This window comes from Rosa chinensis, chromosome 6 (genome assembly GCF_002994745.2).
Source record: "Rosa chinensis cultivar Old Blush chromosome 6, RchiOBHm-V2, whole genome shotgun sequence".
Taxonomy (NCBI): domain Eukaryota; kingdom Viridiplantae; phylum Streptophyta; class Magnoliopsida; order Rosales; family Rosaceae; genus Rosa; species Rosa chinensis.
In genome coordinates, this window is record NC_037093.1 from 6486615 (window position 1) to 6514337 (window position 27723).

At 38.9% G+C, this 27723-nt stretch overlaps 3 protein-coding genes and 1 non-coding gene across 4 annotated transcripts; 1 reads left to right on the plus strand and 3 right to left on the minus strand.

Moving 5' to 3' along the window:
* Positions 1-10760: 10760 nt before the first annotated feature.
* Positions 10761-12141, minus strand: LOC112170702 (protein FAR1-RELATED SEQUENCE 5-like). The gene is made up of 2 exons (XM_040508409.1): positions 10893-12141; positions 10761-10801 (listed from the first exon to the last, which is right to left on the minus strand). Exons 1-2 carry the CDS (start codon positions 12139-12141, stop codon positions 10761-10763), a joined length of 1290 nt encoding a protein of 429 aa, XP_040364343.1.
* A 2506-nt stretch (positions 12142-14647) lies between these two features.
* On the plus strand, positions 14648-15664 carry LOC112169962 (protein LEAD-SENSITIVE 1). The gene is made up of 2 exons (XM_024307084.2): positions 14648-14808; positions 14914-15664. Exons 1-2 carry the CDS (start codon positions 14715-14717, stop codon positions 15522-15524), a joined length of 705 nt encoding a protein of 234 aa, XP_024162852.1. The 5' UTR covers positions 14648-14714; the 3' UTR covers positions 15525-15664.
* Positions 15665-15733: 69 nt separating this feature from the next.
* LOC112169961 (histidine--tRNA ligase, cytoplasmic) lies at positions 15734-22056 on the minus strand. The gene is made up of 7 exons (XM_024307083.2): positions 20598-22056; positions 20026-20205; positions 19574-19831; positions 18926-19060; positions 17700-17981; positions 17002-17142; positions 15734-16218 (listed from the first exon to the last, which is right to left on the minus strand). The coding sequence occupies exons 1-7, from the start codon at positions 21945-21947 to the stop codon at positions 15919-15921; spliced, it is 2646 nt and encodes an 881-aa protein (XP_024162851.1). The 5' UTR covers positions 21948-22056; the 3' UTR covers positions 15734-15918.
* Positions 22057-23778: 1722 nt separating this feature from the next.
* LOC112174911 lies at positions 23779-23874 on the minus strand. The gene has a single exon (XR_002926222.1). It is a non-coding gene; the product is annotated as a small nucleolar RNA R32/R81/Z41 (small nucleolar RNA).
* Positions 23875-27723: the final 3849 nt, after the last annotated feature.

The window sequence follows — 27723 nt, forward strand, 5'->3', positions numbered from 1 at the left end:
AAGTGAAAGTTAATGGTTAATTACTTCTGTTTTGCTTTGTTGCTAGAGTTGGCTATGATGAGCTTTACTGTTTATTGCTTGAGTTATCTGATATATATACTAATTAATCACCCATGCAGTTATCATGGATCTTTGAAGCTGATGGCTAAGCCTGCTGGCAGTGGTGGTCTTGCTCAATGACTAAAATATCGAATATCGAATATCGAATAAATATCGATAGTCCAAAAAATAGAAATTTTGATGGAAATATCAAGGAAATTTCGATTTAAGTAAATTTTTGAAAAAAAAAATTATGGAAATTTAGAAAGTAACATGGTAATCATTAATAAATTTTCACGAAATGTTTACATAATCAGTTACCTATAATATTTCAAAAAAAGTGTTTGATGAACTTAATTGTATAATGATTGTAGTAATTTGGAGTATAATAAGATACATTGACATGACAAAGATATGAAATTCTACATGAGAATTCTCAAAAATGATTTAAATAGGAGATTATGAGAGTTAATTATTAATTATAATAATATTTTAAAATTAAATACATATGTTAAAAAAATCGTTCTTCAAATAAACAGAAAAACTCAAATAAACAGAAAAAGAAGTAGAAAATGGTCCATTGAAATATATAGAAAAGTTTTTTTTTAATAGAGCCAAATGTTTACTAGTTAGCAAATTAGATAATTAGAAGATTTATAAGCATGGAGGGAAAAGACAAAAAGCAATACATGACCTTATAAATTTTTAAAGTCTTCCTCTTTAGATGTTATCAATTTAGTCGGATTGGATAAGGACGAGGGATAGTTTTCACGAGCCACATATCGCGAGAGGTGGCGATAATCTCGCAATTTCTCGAAAATTTTGAATATTTCTGGAAATATCGCGAAATATTGCGAAATTTCAAAAATTTCTCCCGATATTCTCTTGGTAAGTCAAAGATATATCGAGACCCTAAAAAAACGGAAATATCGTGGAAATTTTGATGATATTATCAATTTTTCAATCCTTGGTCTTGCTGATGCCATATTCATCTAAGAAGATTGTAGGATTCCTGAGATCTGAATACAAACTCCACAACTTGAAAATCTTCTGGACAAGATTATTGTTGTGGCAGTTGATTCTTGGGACTGTTTGTCTCGTTATCCTACTGGACATATTATATGAACCATAGGAGAAATCGGTGACAAAGATACTGAAAATGAGGTATGTTTGAAGGGGTCCAATTTGTTGCAGCAACCACGTTTCGTTTCGTTTTTTTTTTTTTTTTTTAATAAAGTGCAGCAACCATGTTTTATTTTCCTCAGTTTGTTGTATAGTTAAACCTTTGTTTTTTTGTCTTTTATTCTTTTTGTAGAGTATGATAAAATAAATGATTTATTGGGGGGTAATAAAAATAAAAGTCTCTAGCGACCTCTTTGGGAGCCTTCGACAGGTGACCGGAGTCTGCCGACCAGTGATTGGAGTCTGGCAAAGTCTCCAATGACTTTTTAATTATTTGAAGGCAAACTTGTCTTTTTACATTTAAATTAGGTAAGTAGGCACACAAATCTTTTAGCGGAGTAAGTGCCCATTTGTTGGGCCCAAATTGGGTAAATGGTCAAGAACCCTCTGTTTAATGGGTGCTGCCATTGTCTCCCGCCTTATCTCAACTGGCTACTCCCAAACCATCTAGGGTGTGGTTTAGCCGTTTAGGGTGAAACCTCAAACAACCACCAGAAAAAACATACTATCGCAAAACAAAACTAAGGATGATCGAATTGGTCATTCATGTGTTGTGGAATGGCAAATAAAAATGAATAAGATTTTTTGAGAGGTAAAATAGTTCATTATATTAATGAAATCAACCAAATCGATCAAAATAGTACATACATCAATACATAAATGCCCGAAGAACTTGTTTGTGAGGTTCTAAGAAGGCTTCCCTCTTTTCAGAAGATTTTCAATATGCAAATGTGTATGTCAAAGTTGGTGTCATATGATGTCTACATCTAGATTTGTGGGAAGTTACTTGTGCCTTCGAAACAATGCTATTTCACCAACTATGTTTGCTGGCATAGGGACACAATTTTTGTTAAAATTGTCCGGCCTAACCTCATCCTCATTGGCTGTATTGTTAGTAAGGCGCCTTTGCTGGCTGGAGTATTGAGGAATTCTGACATTTTCACAACAACAACAACGAGTTCTTATTCTGAGCAAGATGTCTGAAGTGATTAAGAAGCATAAGGGGATTCAACGTGTTCTTGATGAAATGTTCTTTGGCAATGTATCCAGATCGCATGCTTTTTTACTTTCTATAACCAGTCCATGAAATCGGTAAGCTAGTTCTTTATTACTCACATGCAAACACATATTTTAATGATAAGATTTTGATTGTTTAATGTCAATAGCTTTTGATGGAGATCGATGAGATTGAGTTACTTGATACGCTCGAAGTAAGTGTCAATTTAAAACCCTGCATCAGATTATAGTTAGAATAAGTAGGGATCGTTCTAAGCTGAGGATTGGGGTATACTTCCTGTCAAAAACGTTAAACAAATTAGTATTTTATTCACAAAGTATAAAATAAAAATAAAACAAAATATATATTTACAAAAATTACAAGATAGGGAGGATTTATAAGAGTTTGTATTCTAATCTAACTATCATACATAAGTGATTGATCAAACCATGTATCAAGATAGATAGGGGATGGAAAATATGTAAGATGTAATTATCAACCATTAACACAAAAACAGAATATCAAACCATAAATCACGAATCAAAATATGGAGATGAAAGAAATCAATCAAGAACAGAGATGAACGCATACAATGTCCTTATTACTTCCCTTAATTAAATAAACTAGATGAACGCGCCATATATAGTTAACTCTATTAAACATGCAATTACTAATGGTAGCTAATCACTAACAAGAACACAATCAACGCATTAAGCACATATAGAAGTTTGATTGATTTAAGCCAAACATTCAAGTTGGAACGCCAATCGAGCATGCAAAACTCATTGTTGATTTACCTAAGGAACTATAGGTTTTCCACTTAAGCAATTAAGATCTAGAACGCTAGCAAATCTTAATCTGGATTCAATTACATGCTCAATATTGTAAGTTTACAACCAAAGAACACAAACATATAAAGGGTGGGATTGAAGCACAAAATCAACAAACATTCATCAACATATCATGAAATCGCAATTATCAGTATGAAAATCCTAAAACGTTTATCATGCTTCATGGTTATTGAAAACTAAACATCAAAACATACTCTTTATTCTCATATATTTTCAAGACATTCATTTAAAACAAAAACCTACAACACAAGTGAAATTGTCTTTAATGTTACAAATATAAGAAACCAAAAACAAAAGATAGAATGACATGGTTATACTTTTGAAGAGCTTCAAGAATGCAAGATGATCTTCAAGAGGATGGAGGACGTTGATGATGACTATAGCAAGGAGGTGGAGATGCTTAATGGCTTCAATGCTTGAATAATAGAGAGGAACCAAAATTTAGAGAGTAAAGGGGAGGTATTACGAATTTAATTATGGGTTTTGATGATCTCAGAGTTGTGGAATGGATGGAAGTATATGGAGGGAGAGAGATGTTATGAATGGGGTGAAGGAAGATGTCTAGGACATCCAACATAGGTGAGTATATATAAAGGAAGCTTTAGACGTCAACCCTAGATCTCCTTCTTTAAATCTGATTCAATTTCCTTATTTGTGTTGATGTAGATTTCCTCTTGAATTTTCTCACTGGTCCATGCCATCATGGCTGAAATATATCCTCAAAATCAAATCAAATATAGAGTAGAGACCTTCCCAAAGTCGTCCAAAAGATATTCATGTCCAATACTCTCCTTATCTGCGCAAAACAGATTCACGCATAGATTGATCTTCATGTACTTAATCAACCATAACTTCTTCTAGAAAATTTATATTGACGAATCGTAAAAAGTTCTGGAAATTAGACATCTGTAGCTTTCCAACCATATAAGGATCATCATCTAGTTCTTACTGAGATGTTCTCAGGACTCTGTCGAAATTGACTGATCAGCATAGGCAAATTTCCTAATTTGAAATGGATTCAACTTTGATGCATATCTTGCGTCCAATTAGGATTCCTTGTCTAATCTTGATTGCTTTGCTGCCACATGCCTTGCACATGTCATCCATGATATCATCTAGAAGCTTCATGAATGTTCTTTATGCTCTCCTTGCTTCCACAAGTATCCTAGTATCATCAAGAATTCTAATGCCAATAGGTTTCCTAATCCATTTAGGACTCTTACGTCGAAATATTCTTGAACCTTCTGGAATCTTCTTGAGTTCTCCTTATTCAATAGGGACTCCTAGTCTAATTAGGTTTTCTTTTCCTGGCCAGAAGGGGTTTCCTAGTCCAACTGAGATTCTGTCATTTGTCATTTCTACGAGCTTAACTCCTAGTTGACTCAGGATTCCTACTTCAACTGAGATTTCTTCTTCTTGTAAGATTGGCAATGCATCATTTCTTCATTTTTGCATCATTTCCTCCTTGCCTTCATTTTAGACTCAATAGTACCTTAAAAACACTAAACTAAGTTAGAAATAATAATGTTAAGAGAAAAACTAAGTAAAATATAGAGAGAATAACACTTAAAACATGGCAAATATTTCTCTAATCATTACTCCTCCAAGAAAGCATTCAAAGGCCTAAAGCTGTGATGTTTCTGATAGTCCACTTATTGCTGAGAGAGATGCATTGCTGCTAAAGTTGGTTTACAAAAGAGAAGAAATTACTAAATTGAGATAAGAGGATGGAGATACCATGGATATCTACATGGCTGAATTAGGTATATTAGATATTTTTGTTTTCAGATACATTAGTTATTAACTTTGCTATTGTGGTTGGTTTGCTAATTTGGGTTCATTTTCTTGTTTCTAGATCTGACTCTTCTGCAAGATGAGTATGAGAAGATTTCTGCTGTTCTAGATAAAAGCTTGGGTAGGCAATCTTGATGATGCATCATCAAGTAACAGCTAATACAGCTTTTCAAGAGAGATGCACACTTCTGAAATGTTTCTATTGAGACTGGTTTGTGGGATGGGGAAAGTAAAGAGGATAAATTTCTGGGACGAAGATGTTTTGGTAGTTTAGACATGCTCAGATGACTGGTTAAGTAATTTTTGGTATTGCTTAAGGCTTAAAAAGCGTACGTTGAAGGCACAGAAGGTAAGGCAAAGGCGTATACCTTAAAGAATGAGGGAGGGAGGGGGAGAGAGAGAGAGAGAGATCAAAAGAAAAAAAAGTAGGTCGTGACTTACATGCTTCTTCTTTCTGGCACCGTATCAGAATTCTGTTGTGCGTGTTGATCAGACTCATAAGGTTTAGAGAATTGGAAAAAAAAAAGTTCTTAATATATAGCTAGTATGATTAGTTGAATAGGACTCCGTCTTATCCTAACAAATGATGGATTTTAATATATCACCAATCCTTGTTACAATCAAATACTTCTTATAAAACAGGATTATTCAAGTTGGTTGCAGGTGAAAAATCATTTAACCATTGTTATTGAAGATTTTGAATGATTCAAAGATTATCTAATGCTTAAGCTAAGTTGCAAGAATTTTGTTTTAGGATGACTGCCCAGATACTAAAAAAACAATTTATAATATTGATGTTCTAGTATAGTTATATATACTATCAATCCCATCGATCTCCATGAAAAGCTATAGACAATAGGTGGCAAACTGGAATTGCTCCCCCATGTATCAGGCATTTTGAATGCAATCGCTCTTCCAAAGTTCATAGAATTGGATATTCCATGGAGCAACACAAAAAGTTTCTAAATTTCTTAAGATATCAACAGAACTTGTAGTATTTGGACCTTGGTGGTAACAATTTGCAGGGTCAAGTACCGATTTGGATGTGCAATACAAGCACGCAGACTTGGAGGTTCTTGGACCTTTCAGGCTTTGACCACCAACTGGTTTTGCCTTTCCGTGGGTTAGCCTACAAGTTTTAAGGCTTCAATCTAATCTGCTACAAGGTTCACTGCTGATGCCTCCACCCAACACAATGTACTACTACATTTCAGACAACAAATTAAGTGGAGATATTTCTCCATTTTTTTGTAATTTGAGTACTATTTCATTCCTTGACTTGTTGAACAACAAGTTGAGTGGCCTACTTCCACAAATAGTGGCAATCTATGAGTTTTAGATCTTAAAAACAATTCCTTTAATGGAATTCTTCCTCAAACATGCAGCAACAAAATCAATCTGAGGGCGATTGACGTGTTGTGCGGAAGCGTAACAAACACAATATTGATATGGAACTAGATGAGCAACCGAACAACGAAAAAGAAAGCAAAACAGAAGAACACAAGAATTTATAGTGGTTCACTCAATCAATGTGATTGAGCTACGTCCACTTGCGGAGCCGGCGAGAAATTCCATTATAATCAATTGGAGAGATTACAATTAGAGTTTTAGAATAAACTCTCTACCCAAAACCCCAAATACAATTAGGTTAATTGTCTAATCTCTCACACCATAAAAATCCCTGCGGCAGCAAGGCATATCTATATATATATATATATATATATATATATATATATATATATATATATATATATATATATTCTATCCAGAGCGGAGCTCCGCTTTGAAATTAACGTGTGAAGTTCGAGTTTTGGGTCACTTTTCGGTCGTACATCCACATCTCGACCATTCAGTTTTTAGGTACTAGTGTGTAGATCATCTCTGCAAATTTTCAGCCAAATTGATGATCGTTAAGGTATCTAACTCGCTTAAACTAATGGACGGACTGAATCTGTCAACCTGAACCGTACTAGCTTTAAGGCAATTATCAATGCCTTAACGATCATCATTTTGGCTGAAAATTTGCAGAGACGGTCTATACACTAGTACCTAAAAACTGAACGGTCGAGATGTGGATATGCGATCGAAAAGTGACCAAAAACTCGAACTTCACACGTTAATTTTCAAAGCGGAGCTCCGCTCTGGATTGGATCTGTATATATATATATTCAACTTAGGGATACATACATACCCTAATTAACCTAGGCAACCCACGTGATCACCATGGACTTCTCTATTATGGATTTTGGCCACCATTCAATTAAAGCCAATATTCAATATGACGTTGGTTATAACCTATTGCAGGGGCAACTTCCAAGGTCATTGAAAAGTTGTGCAATGCTTGAGTATCTTAGACTGTCAAACAAGGCATTCACTGATGTTTTCCACTATTGGTTAGGAGTGCTCCCATAGTTGCAAGTTCTGGCATTACGCCATAATGGATTCTATAGTGTGATTGGAAAGGCTCAAGAATTTTCAGTAATTTCATTGGTGACTTTCCATATGAATACATCTTTGCTGGGAATACCACGAAAGGAATTGCTCCAAATGAGTCCCGGTATATGGAGGCAAACACAGATTCAAGTGAACCTATGGGTGATCAACAGTTTTACTACCATTACACCTTCTCAATCATGATAACAAAAAAAGGTGTTGAAAGATACTACGAGAAGATTCAACAAGACATGGGGGTCATTGATTTATCACGCAACAAATTTGAAGGGAAGATTCCTGCATTCATTGGGAACTTGAAAGGACTTCGCTTTCTTAATGTTTCCAACAACATTCTTAGTGACAGCATCCCATCGTTCTTGGGAAATTTGATATTACTTGAAGCATTGGACCTTTCATATAATGACCTCTCTAGAGAGATTTCTCAATAACTGGCAGAGCTCAAAAGGCTCGTATATTTCAACGTTTCTTACAACAATCTCGCAGGTTCCATACCACAAGGGTGCCAATTTAGTACTTTTGAGAGGACTTCATTTGAGAGAAACCAGGGATGGTGTGGAGAACCATTACCAAAGAAATGTGGAAATGCTAAGACCCCAACACCACTGTCACCCTCAAGCTTAAGTGGAATTGAATTCTCGATTGGAAATTTGCATTGTCTGGTTTTGGAAGTGGGTTGTTGGTTGGAGTGGTACTTTCGGAGATGGCCATCACTTGGTGTTGTGAGATAGTTGAAATGGTGATCAGGCTAATAAAAATTCACAGGGTACGTAGAGAAGGTCGTTGAGACTACAATGAGTTAAAAACCTCCGAACACTTTTTTTTTTACCTATAGAGTTAAAAAATTCTATAGTTTGGAGTCAGGATCCTATATAGCAATAATAGCATTAGCTGATCAGTTTTTTCCAATACAATAAGAGCTAGGGCTGGATTCGGTACTAAACCGAAGCCTTTTTGCCTCAACCGTCAGCCGAACCGATTGTGTCGGTAATCCAATTCTCAAACCGATACCGATCCGATATGATCGGTATACCGGCTATAGGTAACCGAGATCTCGGTTGGCATCGATTGGTTTTGAGTTTTTAGCCGATAGTTCTAAGTGAAATCTGGAGGAGAAGAAAGAAGATGATACAACAAAGAAACAGAAGAAATCAGAGATATGCAACCTAAAAAAGGCAGCGGAAATCATGGAATTAGGTACTGAGATTGTTCATTCCTGGAAGATTGTAGGAGATCTGTAGCTTAAAAAGTGTGAGATCTGCATATTGTTCCTTCAGCTGTGAAATTTGGAGACTATCAATGTAACAATGCCATGGACATGGTCTAAGATTGAGGGAAAGGGAACTGCATTCGAGATGCTTGAGTTTTCCAAAGTTGAAGTTGTTCAGCTTAATCATGTTGGTGACTGGGGAACACATTTTGGCATGTTGATTCAATACCTTTTTGGCTGGGAATGCTTTGCTTGTATCCGTGGATTTGTGAAAGTGTGAGATTGTGAACATGGCCATATGGGTTGGGGTTTATAGGAAGGAGGTGGAAGAATGGGGACGGATCTGGGTTTATTGGAAGGAGGTGGAAGATGATGAAATGGGTGATGTACAACACGATGAAAGGGATAAATATTTGGTTTTGTTTTAATTCTATCGCTTAAGATAGAATAAATATAAAAATTGTATGGATAACAATGAGAACAGCTTGTGCTCTAGTGGTTGAGAGCGAAGCTCTTGTACATGAGGTCTGAGGTTCGAACCTGGCCTCTCTTTTATTTTAATTCTGTTCGCATAAGACATAATAAATATAACATTTGTACATATTATAATGAACAGGCCCGCTCACCTGCGGGACGAAAATAAAGGGACAAAACGGGACAAAACCATTCCAGCCGTTGAATCTTAATTCAGTTGATCAAACGGACAAAACGGCAAACCATTAAAACAAATTTTTTTTTAACCTATTATCCAATCCCGTTTAGTCTCATGGTCAGTTACTTGGTCAGTGACATGGTCAGTTACATGGTCAGTTACGTGACCAGTTACTTGGTCAGTGACATGGGCAGTTACTTGGTCAGTGACATGGTTAGTTACATGGTCAGTTACGTGACCAGTTACTTGGTCAGTGACATGGGCAGTTACTTGGTCAGTGACATGGTCAGTGACATGGGCAGTTACTTGGTCAGTGACATGGTCAGTTACATGGTCAGTTACGTGACTAGTTACATGGCCAATTACAGTTACTTGGTCAGTGACATGGTCAGTTACTTGGTCAGTGACATGGTCAGTTACGTGACCAGTTACAGTTACTTGGTCAGTGACATGTAACAGACATCCCAATTCACAATCACAAGTTATAATCATAATGCAAAAGAATATACGCAAGTTCTGGGCAGTGGATGAATGAAAAAACATTCATTGAATGACAACCCAACTGATGCATATTACAATCCATTACATATAAAAAAACTTGTGATTATGCTGAAACAAAACAGAAGAAAGATCAACTTCATCCTTTACATGCTAAGTGGTGCTTCATTTGATTGCTCAGTGGGGTTAATTTGTATGCTTGACCTGCTCATATACAATATCAATGATACATTAATAAGCATGAAATAGATCACATCAAGAAATAAAAGCAAGTGTTAGTAGTAAATAAAGTTATTACCCATTAGCATTGTGCTTCTCATATGTTTTTATGTTGTGCCCAGTTTTACCACATTTTCCACAGTTTCTCTGCCTATTCATTGCAATTTCTTTGGATGACTTCAACCTCTTCCCACTTCCTTTTGCCTTTGATTGAGATGGTTCTTCAATGAGTATTTCCTGAGGTATTCTTTTTTTTTTTTGTGGATAGAAGTTCCTCAACACCCAGATTTGAGAGAAGTTCTTTAATACCAAGGCGAAGGGAATGGAGTCCGTCTGTGAAATATTTTGTTGTTTCTTGTGAAAGAGACGCCTCATCAATTACACCTTGTGAAAGTTGAGATAATTGAATATATCTCATCATCAATGACTTATCACCCACATCTTTCACTTCGACACCATCATCATCCCAAACTCTTCCAACTTTTGCATTTTTTGTCCACCTATCCAAGATGTATTCAATTGGCAAATGTACCATATTCATACTTCGAAAAAAGAAAATGATATGCCTACATGCAATTCCTTCAACCTCAAAGCCTCCACAACTACACTTGGCAAAACCAGAAACTTTGTCATGAACTATTTGTCGCAATTTCCAACTTTGTTCATCATCTGCAGCCCTTAAAACATTATACACGCATTCATTTTCATCTTCCTTCAAAGTTTCACATTTCAAGTAAGCAGTACTCTTGACAACCTCATCTTGGAACCTCAAAAATATTTCTTTTGTGTACACCTCACGCATTTGCTTTTCTATGGGATAGTAAGTCCTTGTCTTTGGAATTTCATTACTATCAACATGATCACGAATCAGTTCTTCATGCCTTTGTTGTCTAAGTCCCCTTTTAATCCTTGTAGCAAAATCCAATAAAGAATTATTCACCGAAACAAATGATTTGAAGAATGAATGGTTACTCTCAACTCTTTGACTACTTTGCATACCCGCATGAAAGATGTGATTGCAAAATGCAGGGACCCATTTACTTCGTAGTTCATACATTGTGTTCAACCACGCATGATTTTCTTGACTACTTTTTTGCACAGCATTCTTCCAACTAGCTTCAAATTCTTCTTTAGTCTTGGAGTTATATACACTGGCTTTGAAGAGTCCATAATAACTTTGAGCAATCACAGGACCAAGCTTATCTCGAAATTTAAACATGATATGCCAAAGACAAAAACGGTGGAGTGTAAGTGGAAGAACTTGAGCAATGGCTTTTGCAATTGCTGGATCTTGATCAGTAATTATAGCTTTCGGTGGACCACTAGGCATAGCTTTCAACCATTGTTCCAGTAACCAAATAAAAGACTCAGTTTTCTCATCACTTAGAAGTCCACAACCAAATACAATTGTTTGGCCATGATGGTTGACGCCAGTGATTGGAGCAAAGATCATGCGATATTTGTTTGTGTTGTACGTGGTATCAAACACAACAACATCGTTAAAGAAATAATATGCTTTTTTTGAGGTAGGATCAGCCCAAAAGCAACGATTCATCCTATTTTCTTCATCTCGGTCAACTTCAAAATAAAAAGACGGCTTCTTTTCCTTTTCTGACTCTAAGAACTCAAGTAGCATAGTTGCATCATGTCCCTTCACTTCTTCCCTTGAATCTCTTTCAAAGTTTCTCAAATCTCTGGGAATACATCCAACATTCTGTATACCACCTGCCACAGTCTCCATTATTTTGAATTGCTGACTTGTTCGAACATTAACACTACTTAGCTTTTCCATAAGACACTTTTTTGCCTTTGTAAGCTTGCGGTGTGATGGTAATAAATGTACTCTTTTGGGGGTTGTAAGTTCATGTGTATGAGCCTCCTCGAAGTCACTTACACACCAATTTTTGCTTGCCTTGTTAAAGACGATGTTCAACCTTGCCTTACAACCCATACGCTTTATTCCGCACCTCCTTTCTTCCATGGTCGATGAATGTTGCCGTCTTGAGTTCTCATAAGTCTCATCTGTTTTTCCTTCCTTGGAACATAAAAATTGTTTCCAAGTAATCTCTCCAGTCACCTTACTTCTCTTAGTTGAACCCGTTCTCACACTAAAACCAATAGTCTTTGCATATATCTCATTGTAAAAGTAATAGGCCTCCTCTATTGATTCGAATTCTTGACCAAGCTGAAGTTTTGGTTCATCTACAACAACATTCTCATTTGTCTCTTGTAACGATGGTTCACCCATCATAAAGCTATAGCATTATATTACAAACACCCTGTACAAACACAGCTATAATTAGAATTTTACCATAACAGAGTCAAAGACATAACACTAATAAAAAAGAAGTTAAAAACTAAACACAATTTCAATTCAAGCAGTTACTTGGTCAGTGACATGGTCAGTTACATGGTCAGTTACGTGACCAGTTACTTGGTCAGTGACATGGGCAGTTACTTGGTCAGTGACATGGGCAGTTACTTGGTCAGTGACATAGTCAGTTACATGGTCAGTTACGTGACTAGTTACATGGCCAGTTACAGTTACTTGGTCAGTGACATGGTCAGTTACTTGGTCAGTGACATGGTCAGTTACGTGACCAGTTACAGTTACTTGGTCAATGACATGTAACAGACATCCCAATTCACAATCACAAGTTATAATCATAATGCAAAAGAATATACACAAGTTCTAAACACAATTTCAATTCAAGCATTTTACTTATATTATAATTGAGCTCTTCATGTATGCAATTGCATTTTGACGACAAAATTGTGTGAAGCCATGAGCTCCTCATTAAACAAATCTATGTTGACCGTTTGAGATTTTAGTGCTCTGAATTAACATATTGCCCTACTTGAAAAAGATTTTTAAAAAAAGAAAAAAAAAAGCAGAAATTTTGACCGTGAGATAGAGAATGAAATCAAAATTAAGACAATGAAACCAAGACAAAAAGTATTGACCTTTTTGGGTCAATGAGGCTTCCTATTCAATGATTCAATCCATTCCATGGACAAAAAGTATTGACCTTTTTTCAATTTCTTTTGACCAACTCTATATCCCAGCAAAATCAATACTTGCAAAAGAATACCAAAATTTCGACAATCAAATCAGAACACCAGAAATGAAATCATCAAACAAAATACGATGGCTCCATGATTCACCCAAACTGAAGAGAAAAAATTAAAAAAAAAAAACCCTAAAATCGAGAGAGAGTAAAATCTAAGAAAAATACCTTCAAGATAGGCCAATCTTATGATGATGAGGATGAGGATGAATCAAGAATGGTATATGGGAGGCGAGGGAGGAGGAAGAACTCAAGACCGAACGTGGAGACAAGGGAGGAGGAAGAACCCAAGACTGAACGTAGAGTCTTGGTTGAGACTAAACGGGATTGGATAATAGGTTAAAAAAAAATTTGTTTTAATGGTTTGCCGTTTTGTCCGTTTGATCAACTGAATTAAGATTCAACGGCTGGGATGGTTTTGTCCCGTTTTGTCCCTTTATTTTCGTCCCGCAGGTGAGCGGGCCTGTTATAATGAAAGCAGCTCTTGCTTCGGTGGTTGGGAGCAAAGCCTCTGTGTATGGGGTCTGGGGTTCGAACCCTACCTCTTACAAAGTTTTATGGATTTTGTATATGCTTCGGTATGTAGACGTAATTTTGTATATGCTTCGGTATGTAGACATATATACAGTCGGTATGGTATACTGACGGCTAAGCCGAGCCGAAAGTCGGTGGGCCGAATTTGTGGCCCAAATTGGTTCGGGTCGGTTCGAAATGCGGTTGGTTCGGTTGCTTCGGCCCAAATTGTCAGCCCTAATAAGAGCATCTTCAACAGTTTCTCCATAATTTCTCTATTATAGGGAAGCAAAAATTAAAATCTCCAAAAAAAATTCTGCTCCAACTCCAACATATTCTCTATTTTACAGATTTCATAATTCTTCCCTAAATCATTCCCTAAAATTTTACAGATTGCTGTAAATATAGGGAATTTTGTTTTCTCTCTCATCCCTATCCCTATTTTAGGGATAATTATAGGGAATCTGTTGAAGCAAAACAGCCAAAATTTTCCCTAAAATGGAGAAAAATCAAGATATGGGAAAGCTGTTGGGGTTGCTCTAAGTTACTCCTGAGTTATTCCTCTAGGCGGCTCTAGCTAGGTGTGCTTTTCATGAATTAATGATTTGATGCAAGCAACTGTATCCCTCAACAATAAACCATAAACTATAAACCATAAACTACATCAATGTCCAAAAATTAATAAATATAAAGATAGTATGCAACCAACTACCTGAATGATTCTAATAATTAAGTGTACTCGGTTATCCTTGTAACCACATATTATTTACTGTGTCCTACAACATGATTTTAATAACTGTCCTCAGTTGTTCTTATTGTATACAGAAAAAAAGTAAGGATGAATGGAGGTTGGATGCTTCAAAGTCAAAACTTCTTAAACTAAATTAAGCTCCGGTAGCAAATTAACCAACTGTTTTCACCTCAAATAATTAAGCATCAAAAACCGAGAGAAGGAACAATGAAAATGAACTATTGCTAGATCGAGTATCGTATGGTAAAACATTTTCGAGTACAAATCCATGATCCATTATTGATTAGTCATAAACAGAAAAGTTTAACTTACCCAATAAAAGTGCTTAGAAATTAACTCAAAGTAAAGAAAATCAAGACCCCCACCACAATTTCACTTTAGATCACTGATCAAGATTTATAAATTATGGAGCCTCCCTCATATATGCCTTCACATTTCGGTGTTTAGTCCCAAAGAAGCACCTATCTTGAGAGATACAAAGAAAGAAAGATGGGACTGATTTCAAACAAGATTCATAGGGGCAACCTCCAGCCAGGAGATCACATCTACAGCTTCAGAAAATGGAAGTCATACTCCCACCATGGTAGCTTCTCTGTTTCAGTCATCTAAAGTTAACTCGCCAAAATATACGTTTGGTTTGATACATTTGTAGTGTGTCCAATATGTTTATGGTATGTTTTATGATCAGGAATATTTGTGGAGTCAGATAAGGTGATCCACTACACCAAAACCAGAAAAGAGGAACCAGCAAATAAACTGAGACGAAGGCCTGCTTGCAAAAAATGTGGTTTCGACCGAAAAGTTCATCGAGGAGTAGTCATATCTTGCCTTGATTGCTTTCTTTCAGGCTACGAGCTTTATCGGTTTGATTATGAAGTCCCCTATCACCATTTCCTCTTCAAGAGGTCAGGAACTTGCAGCACCGGAAGCTGTGATGACCCTGCTGCAGTTATAAGCCGTGCCACGGCCTTGCTCAACAGCCAAGATGGTTTTGGTGATTACAACCTTCTCGAAAACAATTGCGAATGCTTTGCGATTTACTGCAAAACAGGGAAGCATATGAGCGAGCAGGCATGTTCTGCCAAACTTACTATTAGAGCTGTTGCCCAAGCTATCTTGGATCAAAACTCTGGTAGGCTTCTTGAAGATGTGAGAGTTCATGACCCGGACAATTACATGAACCTGAAGGAGAAGATTGACAAGTTGATTCCGTTGCCGTTAAACGAAATCATTGCCATTCTCGGAAAGCTTAATGAAAATGAGGAAGACGTTGAGGAATTAGAGACAATGGAGAAGTAGGATGACTTGGTTTAAGAGACCTGAGTTGAGTTCGGTAAAGGGGAGGTATACTCACCACCCACCAGTCACCACCAGAGGAAAACTACTGTGTTGTATTCTTAATAAACATTAATGTATTAAACATTGTTGGTATTCTCCGATTCCTTGTTTAATGACCAGTTTATGCTTTCGTAAATCACCTCCAGTCTCCAGAGACCTAGGCAAGCAGCAACATAAATCACTATCTGAACACCTTTAACAAAATGTATTTTAACATCTTTAACAAAATGGGGTATGCTTGTTTTGCAACCCAAAAGTTCTTATAAAATGATTTAGAAAGGGCTACATAAACACAGAAAATTTAGAACGGAAATCAGGCTCGAGGTTCTTCTATGCGCATTCACAAATGGAACTATCATGCATTCAACCGCTTCTTAAGTTCTTCAACAATATCACTTCTCTGAATTACGACTTCTTCCCCAGCTGCAATGTTCTTCAATCGAACAACCCCTTCATTCTGCTCTTTTTCACCCACAATTATCATCCAGGGAATCTTAGAATCCTTTGCTCGATCAAAGTGCTTCGTCACTCTCTTATTGACCAAGAATTCTGCTTGCACTTTTCCCTTCCACAACTCACCTGATAGCTCTGCTGCTAGTCCTATATCATCCCCTAATATACTCACTAGGACCTCAGTCTTGGTTGCCCGGGTTGTCTGTAGAAGTACCAAAAAGACAAGTACATATGTAAGAACAGATCGTGCAATGAACAAATCATAACTGTTTATGCATAAAATTTAGCCAAGAGTAATGGCAGATGGCAAGAGCATATACTATGGCTAGATTAACAAAAAATTATCTCGATTCCACACACTATGACCTTGAAATTTGGATTTATGTTTAGTTGATCCAAATCCTAACTTTGTTGAGATTTAAAGAAAAGAAAAGATAAGAATAATAATAATAATACTATTTAAATAAATAAACAAAGATTGTCATCTGACTTGCCCCATAACCAGTAAACCAAGGGCAATTTAATGTAAACCAAGGGTAATTTAATGATTCACTAGCCTAACCCACCTCAACCACCACTTTCATACCTATTTCTGCCACTCAAATTCATTGACTAATTTATCCTCAAGAATGTAGACACATGCAAGTAGCATGATAATTCTATAAAAGTTCTGACAGATGTTGGGACTTGGATCAACTAAACATGTTCAGTGACCAATATGACAGGCTCTAAAGTTCAAGGACAACCCACGGTTCAGGAGGCATGTTGAAATCATCCCTAAGAATGTATAGCCAAACGAATTCAAAATTGATTTCAGTTTTTATCTTTTATTAGTTACCCCTTGAGAGAACAGGGATTTGATCAAGGGATCCTCTGAATAGAGAAGAGTTCTCCCTACCAATTGGATTATAACCAAACAATATACTCATCCAAACTATAAGCGGAAAATTAATCATTAAGTACGGAAAAACAAGCAAAATGTCACCTGATTCTGGTCTTTGTGAAGCTGCTCCATTATAGCAAATACTCGCTCAATTCCAAGGCTGACACCAACTGCTGGAACTTGCTTTGTACCGAACATCCCTATAAGGTTGTCATATCGTCCACCAGCAGCAATGGAACCCATCTGATGACAAAATAAAAAATTTGTATTATCCTTGAAACACCTAAAGTTAATGCCAAAAAGAAATTACAGAAGAATATTTATTATGACTTGTACCATATATTTGAATTAAAAAAAGTTGGGCAGTGCGCTATTGCTCTGTTAGGGACATAATTGGAAGGGGAAAATGTTCTTGCTTTATCTTTCTCAAGAATGGAGCATTACTTGGTACTTCGCTACATACAAAAATATCTACGGAAATTGTGGATGAACAGCAGTATCCATCCCAAGTAAATTGCAACAACTCATGAAATGGGATCCCAAACCACTGCAGTTATGGCAGGGTTAGGATTAGGATGATAAGGCAGTAGCCTTGGCTTTCAAATTTAAATCAATTCCTACTTTTATTATTTTAAATGTCCTCAAATATTCTTTTGGAAGGCAACATCACAGTTTTTTCTTGGCAAACAAGGCAACATCACATTGATTAATGAAATGTCACAAGCCACTTGAGTCAGATGACACAGATTATATAGGTAATGAATGCAAAGAAATTCCAAATGACATGTACGTAATTTTACCTGCGCACCACCCTTGAAAACAGCTTCATATATGACTCCAGTATAATAATCAAGACCCCTTGCAAGACTCAAGTCAAAAACCACTTTTCCAATACACTGTGACTTTTCCAAACATTTGAACAAGATCTCCAGGTCATTCAGTGCATCTATAGATGAATTGTTCTCCAAGAACTCGCTGCCCTCCTGTTTAAGCTTAGATAACAATTCCAAAGGATGTCCCCGCTCTTTCACAAAAGTACCAATTCTGTCGGCTGTCTCAACACTTAAGCCCTTCTCCTCCACCTAAAAAAAGTCATATATACCAAATATAAAACCTCATGAGATCCAAATAAGAGGAAACAAGTTAGGCATCCTAAATTAACCAATAAAACTGAAGAAGAATATAGGTCTACAAGATGAATATGGAGAAAAGCACACAAAATGACACACAAAAGGGAGTTAATCAAGAAATTAAACTGTTTCTAAGGTAAATGAGAAATTCTGATAGATGAATGGTTTACCATTGACTAAAATCAATATCCTTCAGTGTCCATACTCAACAATTAATTACAAAGGACAAAACATTCTACTTCATGGTTACAAATTGATCGAGTAGATGATATAACCAGGAAACTACCAATTAGGCAGGAATTCCTCGTGAAGAAGCAGACATACAACAAAAAACTAAGCTGTATGTTATCTATTTGTTAGAAAACAACTGAGGTGTTTGCACAGAAAGCATTCATAAATGTTTTCATGTTTTACACATGTGATCCTCCATTTTCATTAAGCCTCCCCCCTAACTACTTGAGGTCAGCAAGCTAAGTTATCTAGGTTGAAGGTCCTCCATATATACTTGCTGGTCCTACGTATAGCAGGGTAGATGACCTGATATTTTTAATATCTTTAGGGAAACAAATGGTGTCATGTCATCCATTAAAATTCATCTAAAATATCAGCTACGAATATAAATAGTACGAAAAAAATCAAGTTTCAGTGAGTGATACTTGTGAAATATGAAACACCAATCTATAGGAAAGAAAAGCATTCTGATCACTAAAGATAGCCATACTTTGCAAAGAGCAAATACACAGAAAGCACAGCAAATTGGCAACAAATGAAAAACAAAGAAACGCACAGCACTAACAGATAAACAAAACTCAAAGCAAGCTCATGTGAAACCAAGAACCACATAAACATATAAGCAAAGCACATGATGTGGAATACATATGATTTTGAGACTTTACCATTTCTTTTTTTATTTGCTCGAATGACTGCTTGTCTAACTTGTCAATACTAGAACAAATAGTTCTGAATTTTTCAGGAGGCACTCCACATATTTCCAACATTCCATCCAACAACTTTCGGTGATTTAACTTAACCTGTGCAAGAAACAGGCAATTATAAAAGTAAACTTAAACCAGAAAGTTAGGCATATGAAGTATGTAAATTAGTCTAGAAAGCACTTCAACAATTATAAATCAAATTAAGTAAACTTGTTATATTGGCACAGCACCTCTTACAAGGTGAGGACTTGCATTATATAGCAGTCTGTCTCAACAGAAAGGTGAAGGGTATCAAAAACATAAAATCTTTTTTCCATATAAATAGCACCAAGAAAAAATCTTTGCTTCAACTCTTTCTACTACTATCAGAATAAAATAATATCATTAAGTTGCAATGATGAATCATGCTTTAATGTATTTCCCACTCAAAACTTTACATTAACTTTATAGGTTTAACATGAACCATATCTAATAGCAATGACCTATTCAATGTAAAATTAATATCCACAAGGAGCAGTGGGATGATTCATCCATTCAGTTCTTCAACCCAAAAAACCTTCGTACAAAATGATGCACATCAAAGGAGACAGCCTCCAAAGAAAGAGTTACCTCGTAGTCTCCAATATTCAGCTCATCAAGAAGTTCTGTTAGCACATAGACAGCCTCAAAATCTGGTCCCATTTTTTCACTTTGGCCAGCAATATCAAAGTCGCATTGGTAGAACTCACGGTATCTACCCTTAGAGGGATTGTCTCTTCTGTAGACCTTTGCTATTTGGTACCTTTTAAAGGATGTGATGCCATTCATAGCAACATACCTAGCAAATGGAACAGTTAAATCATATCGCAGTGAGGAAAGCTCTCCTCCCTGTCAACAAGATAAAACACAAAGCACATCAGATGTGCAAACAGTACAGTCTTTGGCTACATATAGAAAAAGTATCTAGAATGTTATGTTTCCACGCCACTTCACATTGCATTTACATGAAGCATGATAAGCAAAACTTGGCAGGACTTCAAGTCTTCAATTGAATTGAGAAAAGATGAGATACAGATAGTTACCTGGTCAGCAAGATCATAAATCAATTTCGAGTCTTCCCCATATTTGCCCGTGAGAGTGTCTCTCAATTCAAAAACTGGAGTATCCAGAGCTGTGGCACCATGCCTCTCAAAAACATCTTCTATTATCGAAAATGCTTTCTTTCTTATTGTCATTTGTTCTTTTGCAAAGTCACGAGTACCCTACCATGCAGAATAATATGTCAACATGTGCTAGTAACTCCATTCATTACAATCCAAAAACCAGTATTAAAGATAAAAAAATTGGCAAAGGCAACTGAACTACCAAGTATCCTGGGAGAATCTATAGACAACTATTATAAGTTGTAGCTAGATCAAACTTAATTGAGAATCTACTAACATATTGATAGGATCCTGCTTTCATAAGAGATATTTCTGTCCCTCAAAGAATAATGTCATAGTTGCCAAGATATGAACAGGCCCTTTCCATATTGAAGATACTCTTACTAAACAAAATCATCAATTTCTACTCCAAACCATCGATCACAAAAAAATAGATTAGAGAAAAAGCAGCCAAGATACAAATGAAAGCAAGATTCCAGTAATGCAACTACCTTTGGAAGCTTTGGGAGTCTTCTAGTTTCATTGCTTTCTACTATCTCCTTCACCTTGTTCAACAAACCATCAAACTCAGAGCTCTTCGGGTCCAAAAAAAATAAAAGCTCCTTGACCCAATTTTCCAACAACTCTGAACAATCAACAGCATTTCCTCCCTCACCCTGCAGCTTATCTTTAATCAACTGTACCATAACAGTTGTCCCTTTCCCCAAAACTGCCTTCTTCTTCTTCTCACTCTTCTTCCCTGTTTTCGCATTCACTTCTCCATTCACTTCACCTCCTTGACCCTTCCCAGTCAACTCTGCTCCCTCCAGCGCCACAAACACTGTTATTGCCTCCCAAGTCACAATCTTCCATACAAGCTCCATCAACACATTCACTGCATGCGCAAACTTAACATAATTCTCTTCCTCTTCGAAAGCCAACTCCTGAACCAACTTAAGCCCACCTCTCAAGCTTTCACCAGTAGGGCATTGCTTCCCAAACAACTCCACCAATCTCAAACGCAAACTCTCACTCCCCACTGCCTCCAAATCCAACTTCGCTCTTCGGAGACTATAGTCCCCCAAGTCAAACAGCGCCGCCGCCAACGCCAGCAATGCCGTCCTCTCCGACCTGGCGCTCCGGGAACCACCTTTCCCTACTTTGGCTCCAGAATTCAGCTCCTCCCTAGTCTTCGCATGCACCAATTTCACTTGCACTCTCAGACTGGCGTGAATTTTCGGAATCTCCGATACAGCTTCAGTCTCAACTTTGCCGACTAACTTCGACCCGTTCAACAAAACCTTCAAATCACTAGCAACTCCGATCACCTCCTTCGCGGCGTACCCGTCCCCGGCGTCAACCGAATTAAACCCCGCCACGTCGGCCTTCAACGCCTCGCAAGAAAGCGCCGCGACGGCGTCCGAAACCGTGGACAGAGCCGCCGATTGGTGGTCCAGAAGCGCACAGACGCCGTACAAAGCAGACGAATCTTTGAGCTTCTCCAACGCAAGAGCCTCCTCTTCGGTCAAATCGAGGGTTTCGAGCCCCAGGTCTTGAGCGGAGCCGGAATTTAAGGCGGCGGCGATTCGAACAGGGAGAACCGTACGGATGTTAAGGGAGAGGAGCTTGGCGAGGAGGACAACGAGGGAGGCTCTGGATTCTTGGACGGACGGGAAGGAAGGGAGGAGAGAGACGAGGTGGTAAGGCTTGAGATTGGCGGCGGAGGAGGAGGAGGAGGAGAGTCTGTCGAGGGCGGAAGAGTCGATAGTGACGTGAGCGAGGGCATTGGCGACGGCGTAGACGGCGGAGGAGGAGAGAGATGAGCCTTTGCCTCCGACTCTTATCACTGCAAGGCCCGCCATTGGAGCTCAGAGAGAGAGAGAGAGAGAGAGGTTTTTGCCGGTTTTTTTGTGATGGAAGAAGAGACTGCAGTCGTTCACTACTTCACTTTAAGGTCGGAAAGGGCAAGTTTTCCATGCGGACATGTAAATTGGGCCGGGTAGGGTTTTTGGCACCCAAGTTTCGTTACTCTTTTGACACCCTCATTTCGTAATTTTATGACACCCAAATTTCGTAGCCTTATAACAGAACTTAAACTTGGCGTCGAAGTTTAGTCCAGTGTTGTGTTGTTAAATATAGTTTACTTTGTATACTTGGTGCCTGCTTAAGTATAATCTTTTGATTAGATTTTCTAGACTTGTTGTTCACGTTTGAATATTTGAATAAAAATCATAGTTTGTGCTTTGTATCTTGTTTTTTCGTGCGGGTTGACGTCCAATAGAATATAGAATATCTTGTTTTTGTTGAATAATGCAGTCTCTACACTCCTCATGGAGGTAAGCCAATCCTCTGGTAGTTCCTATTGCAATATGATATCTGGCTTTGCAATCTAAGATTGGTGGAACTCTTTTGGCGCAACAGAGATTGCAGAGAACCATTGGGCACGTAAGCATAAACCTCACATTGTTCCATTGGTGGTATCCAGGTCAAAGTCCATTCTGTGTAGCCCTTCCCCCAGACAAATACTTGAACTGACCACCAATTCCTACCAAAGAAAGTTAAAGTTTCCATTTTGGAAGAGTTGCAAATTGCAATGCTGAAGAAAATGGATCAGAAACAGTTGGTTTCTGTTGGCCACCCAAACTACTGTTTGATTGTGTATATACCAAATGCCTATGAAATAGTCTTGAAAGTTACCTGGTGTGAAGAAACCAAGTTCAGAAATGCCACCAGGAGAGGTGATCTTCTGGTCCTCATTAAAGATTGGCCTGGTAAGGGAGTGTAAGAGGCAATGCAGATATAAGTTTTCCAGGAAACATATAACTGAAGCAGCGGAACAAACTGAGAAATTAAGTGTTTCCTGCTACTAATATCCATCTCCCCGGCCCAAAAAACCGAGAAATGATCTGTTCTTTCTGAAGTTTTGCTTGCATCAAGTATAAAGGTATAGAGGCCAAGCTTGGCCTAATTCCATATTCAAAACCAGTGTAGTTTCCCGGTTTCAATGGATTTCATCATTGACTTTACATTACAATTCTCCTTCCATTAAGGATGAACACTAGCTCTCAAATGTTAGCTCAGCAAAACAAAGTCAATGAATTGAAAAATCTATCATGTGTACGAATCTATATTAAGGTGGTCGGCCTTGATATAAGGTTCTGAGTGGGAATTCCGTTACATGATACTAGGTTTCTTCAGGATTCAATATCCAACTTCTCACAGTTTTATTAAGTACTCAATGATCAAAAAGATAAGTTGCCAAAAAATATTGATCAAAAAGAGAAATTAATTAGTACTACGTACCCAAGTGCTTCAAATTCATGGTTGTCGATCTGTTTCATCAAATTCAAGCATTTACAAATCACTGTTTAACAGGAACCAATTCCAAAATTGGGATGCATTTCAACATACTTGACTATAGCAACTTATTTCTTCATATCAAGTTGGAGCAACATTTAGCATTTTTTCCTCAAAAATCAATACAAACTAACGTTGCCATTGCTTAAAAGTATACTGAAAGCGAGATTAGACTCGGCTATGTTTTCTAGGTTCTTCATCTCTCAGTTGAATCAGCCTAAAAGATAATCCTATTCGCAATTACTTATTAGAAATAGATTCAATTCTTTGAAAGAAAACACAAAAATTTGATTGGAAGATGCAACAAAAAAAGAAAGGAGATGGTTCAAGGGGAGGTTATGAACTAAAAAGAACGTAGCTAAGAGTATTTGAATTATGATCACATGTATCATCCATCACTGGTCACTCAGAATACTTTCATCAACTTCATCTCCATATAAACTGTTTGAGCCCAAAAGTAATTTTGGCAAGATCCTTTGGTGGATTTGACCCAATGGGCCGATACCTGCGGCCCAAAAATAAGCCTACTTGGGTTTGGGATATAGCTTCGCCCATTCCGTGATCCATAAGGAAAACGAAACCTTATTGGAATCAAGTAGCAGAAATTGAATATGAAACTTCAATTAATAATCCTTCTAAAGCAAGGAACAGTCGAAACCCTAGGTGTATAAATACAGGGTTAAGGGGCAAAGAAAAGGACCGCTCTCTCTCGAATCAATCAATTCCAGAAATTACAAAGCCTCCCTAGAGCAAACCTTCAACCTTGTTGAAACCCGGTGACCGCGCGCCAGTCCTAGTCTCTCCAAGAGCCGATTGTCAGCGTCACTAGTTCAACCCGGCGACCATACTTCCAGTTCTAGTCTCTCCAAAAGCCGACTGCCAATGCTACTGCCACCGATGCTACCAGCGAAGTAAGGGTAACGCCCTCGCAACCCAGCGAAGCTAAAGTCACGCTTTAGCAAAACCCGTACTTTCTCCAAACTTCCCAGTGATTGCTCTGCTCAACCCATAGCGTTGAGTATCGATTCGGTGACGCGAAGAGATCACATCCAAAGTCCTTATCCGTAAGGCAGAAAGTCCTTTCTCGGAAGGCTAGAGAAGAACCTTTGTGGCGAGGTTGGTGCTCTCCTCGTCCACAACGCTTGAAGAAGAAGTCAGGTCAAGGGACTCCCCCGACGACTGCACCCCACGATGCTGGCACGCCTGCGCACACGCTCAAAAAAGACAGTTTGCACGCCAACTGGTTTTGGAGCCAAACATTTTGGCACGCCCAGTGGGATAAGCAATAGTATCTTTTCATGAACGTAACCATTGGGAAGTCTAGCGAAAACCCTTACCAAAAGGTTTACGCTAACTGCTCAAAGCATAAGACCTCCAGTTACAGACCGCATTCTCGCGCGGACTGTCGTGGTCTTTCTGAAGAACAAGTGACTCAAAGATTTTCTCGTCATTCCCAATCACCCAACATGTCAACTGAATGGGAAGAGAATCACCCGACCACTACTGAGGGTCAGAGTGTCACTACTAATCAGGCCAGCGAGCCTGTTATTACCACCACTGTCTCCAACATAGTGGAAAGTGGAGAAAGAGAGGCTTTCGTTGCGAAGCCTATTCCAGAAGGAGCGACCTCTGAGGTAAGATTCGCGATCATCATGGAAAACATTGAAAATCATCGCAAGAAGATAGCCTCTGATTTTGAAAGGGAGACCGCGAAGACAGATCAGCTCATACGTGAACTGGACCAGCCCATTACCCGACATGCAGAGGATACTAAACAACAGAATGCACAATCAGAGAATGCAGTAAGGGCCCATGCCGCAGGTATCGCTAGCGAGCAAAATCAGTGCCAGAGAGAAATCATGGAGGCTATCACAAACCAAACCAAGTAGACCACGTCAGATATGGCAGGTCTTCGCAAGGATGGGGCTAACTTAGCAACCGTGGTGGCCATGCAAAGAGCCGAATTGAACCAAGTAAGAGAAGTGTTGAACAAGGCTTTAGGAGATCCTAACGCTATCCTTGGTTCCCTTGGCCAGCCGTCTGGTTCGGGCAAGTACGTGCCACCGAATCAGCGAGAAAAGGTGAGCAGCAATACCGCTACCCCCTCTGCCACCGTTGCTGCTACACCACTGAAAAATAAAGAGCAAGCTCTGGTTATCGGCGGCAGCAAGGAAAAGACCACCTCGCCATGCGGACAGACCACCAGACAGAAGCATCAGGCCTCGAAAGCTGTTGGAACTACCCCCAACTCTGCTACATTCGTTCAGTACTACAGCGATGGGGCAGAAAACGTATACCAAGAACTGCCAGGAAGTTATTACGGGATTGACCAAACCGGCAACCCGATTAAGAGACGCCTATACCAGCAGTGACTCTTCAATAACAAGCTACAACCCGCGTTGTACAGGTAGGAGAGGGGGTGGCGACTGTAAACCAAGCAATACCTTTACAGACTACTCGCCAGACCGTGGTGACACCACCTCCCCCTCCGGGGCCAGAATATGTAAGACGTGAAGAGGTAGAGGAGATGATTAGGTTGGCTAATCCTAGGGCCCAACTGGATGGGGTCTATGAGGGACCTTTCCCACCTCATATCATGCTCGCTCCCTTTCCCAGGGACTACAAAAATATCATATTTTCTACTTTTTCAGGGGAAGACACCGAGGATGCGGCAACCCATTTGGCCAGGTTCAGGGTGCAATGCGGCCAATACCAGAATGACGATATCCTCAAATGCAGAATCTTTGGTACTTCTCTTTCAGGAGCTGCCTTCAGATGGTTCTCCAAGCTTCGACCAGGAACAGTGACGGATTAGCCCGCGATGGAAATGCTTTTCCAGGAAACCTTCGGAGCCATTGAGCTTGAGGTGGACTTGGCTTCTCTCACTCAGATGGCTCATCAGCCTACAAAGTCTGTTGTGGCCTATCTTCAGCGCTTTCAAATTCAGAAAGCCAAGCTGAACGTCATCCTGTCTGAGAAAGAATTAGTTAAGCTGGCGATCAAGGGTTTAGAACCACGTCAATGAAAGAAGCAACATGGCAACATGATCCAGTCAATGGGAGAACTCATCACAGAGGTTGGCAGCTTCGAACATCTTCTCAGAGAAATAGACGCAAGGAAGAATGCATCCAGAGGGACATACGTACCTGGAAAACATCGTACTGTAGCGGCCCTGAGCTACCAGCCGGCTACTTATGACCCTTACTACCATCATCACAGTGAAGAAGTGGTTCAGGATGATGACGAGGAAGAGGAGAATGATATCGTTGCTTACGAACTAACCGGAAAGAAAAATCCAGCCTTGAAGCAACTGAAAATTTCTAAGGAACCTGTCAAGCTCAAATCGATGGCCTTCACCAAACCTGAGTTCACGACATACACATATGATGCCAATAAGGCACATGAGATTCTAGAATTAAAATGATCGCCGCGAAGATGGTGAAGACTGATTTTGGACCTTTTCCTCGACCAGAACAGCTGAAAGGGAAGAAGTACTGCAAGTTTCACAACTTGTGGAATCACAACACCGCGGACTGTGTGAAGCTCAAAGACCAGATTCAGGTATGGCTTAATAATGGCAGTTTGCAGGTGGAAGCTCCAGTAACGGTGGCAGCGCTAGTGAACCTAGACCCCTTTCCTGACACTGGGATCAACATGGTCGATGTGAACTGGACCAAGCAGAAACAGAGGAAACCGACCTTGGATTTGAGGACAAAGGAGCGAGATGGAAAGTCTGCCGCGGACGAGACACCTACAAGGAAGAAAGCTAAACCAGTTGATCAAGCCTCGCCCATGGTCCTATGCTCGCGATGCAAAGAAGAGTATGGCATTCAAGTGTCACATGAAGAGGTAGAGCAGACAGTTCATTTTGGCTCTTTCCCGCCCATCAAATAGGCCTCATTATCGCAGAACTATCAACCTTCTAGCCCAAGAGAAAAAGAAAAGATAGAGTTACCGCCATCCCAAAGGACTCCAATTTGTTCAAGAAGCTGAAGGCGGCCGCAGTTGATCAGAAACAAGAAGAGAAGGCTACGAACAAGCACAAAGATATGCTGACCAAGCCTTACATCCCACCTGCGCCAGCTGCCACCATCAAGGAAGGTAAATGGTACACCAGGGAAAAGGGGGAAGGCAGTGGAAATAAGCACTTCCAAGAAGAGGAAACTGCAACGGAGGTTTGGGGAAGCCAAGCGCGCGCTAGAGGCTCTTGACCAGGGCCTGATTAAGCCTTCACAACTGGTCAAATCACCTGAGCAGTATCAAAAAGAGATGGAGGCACTA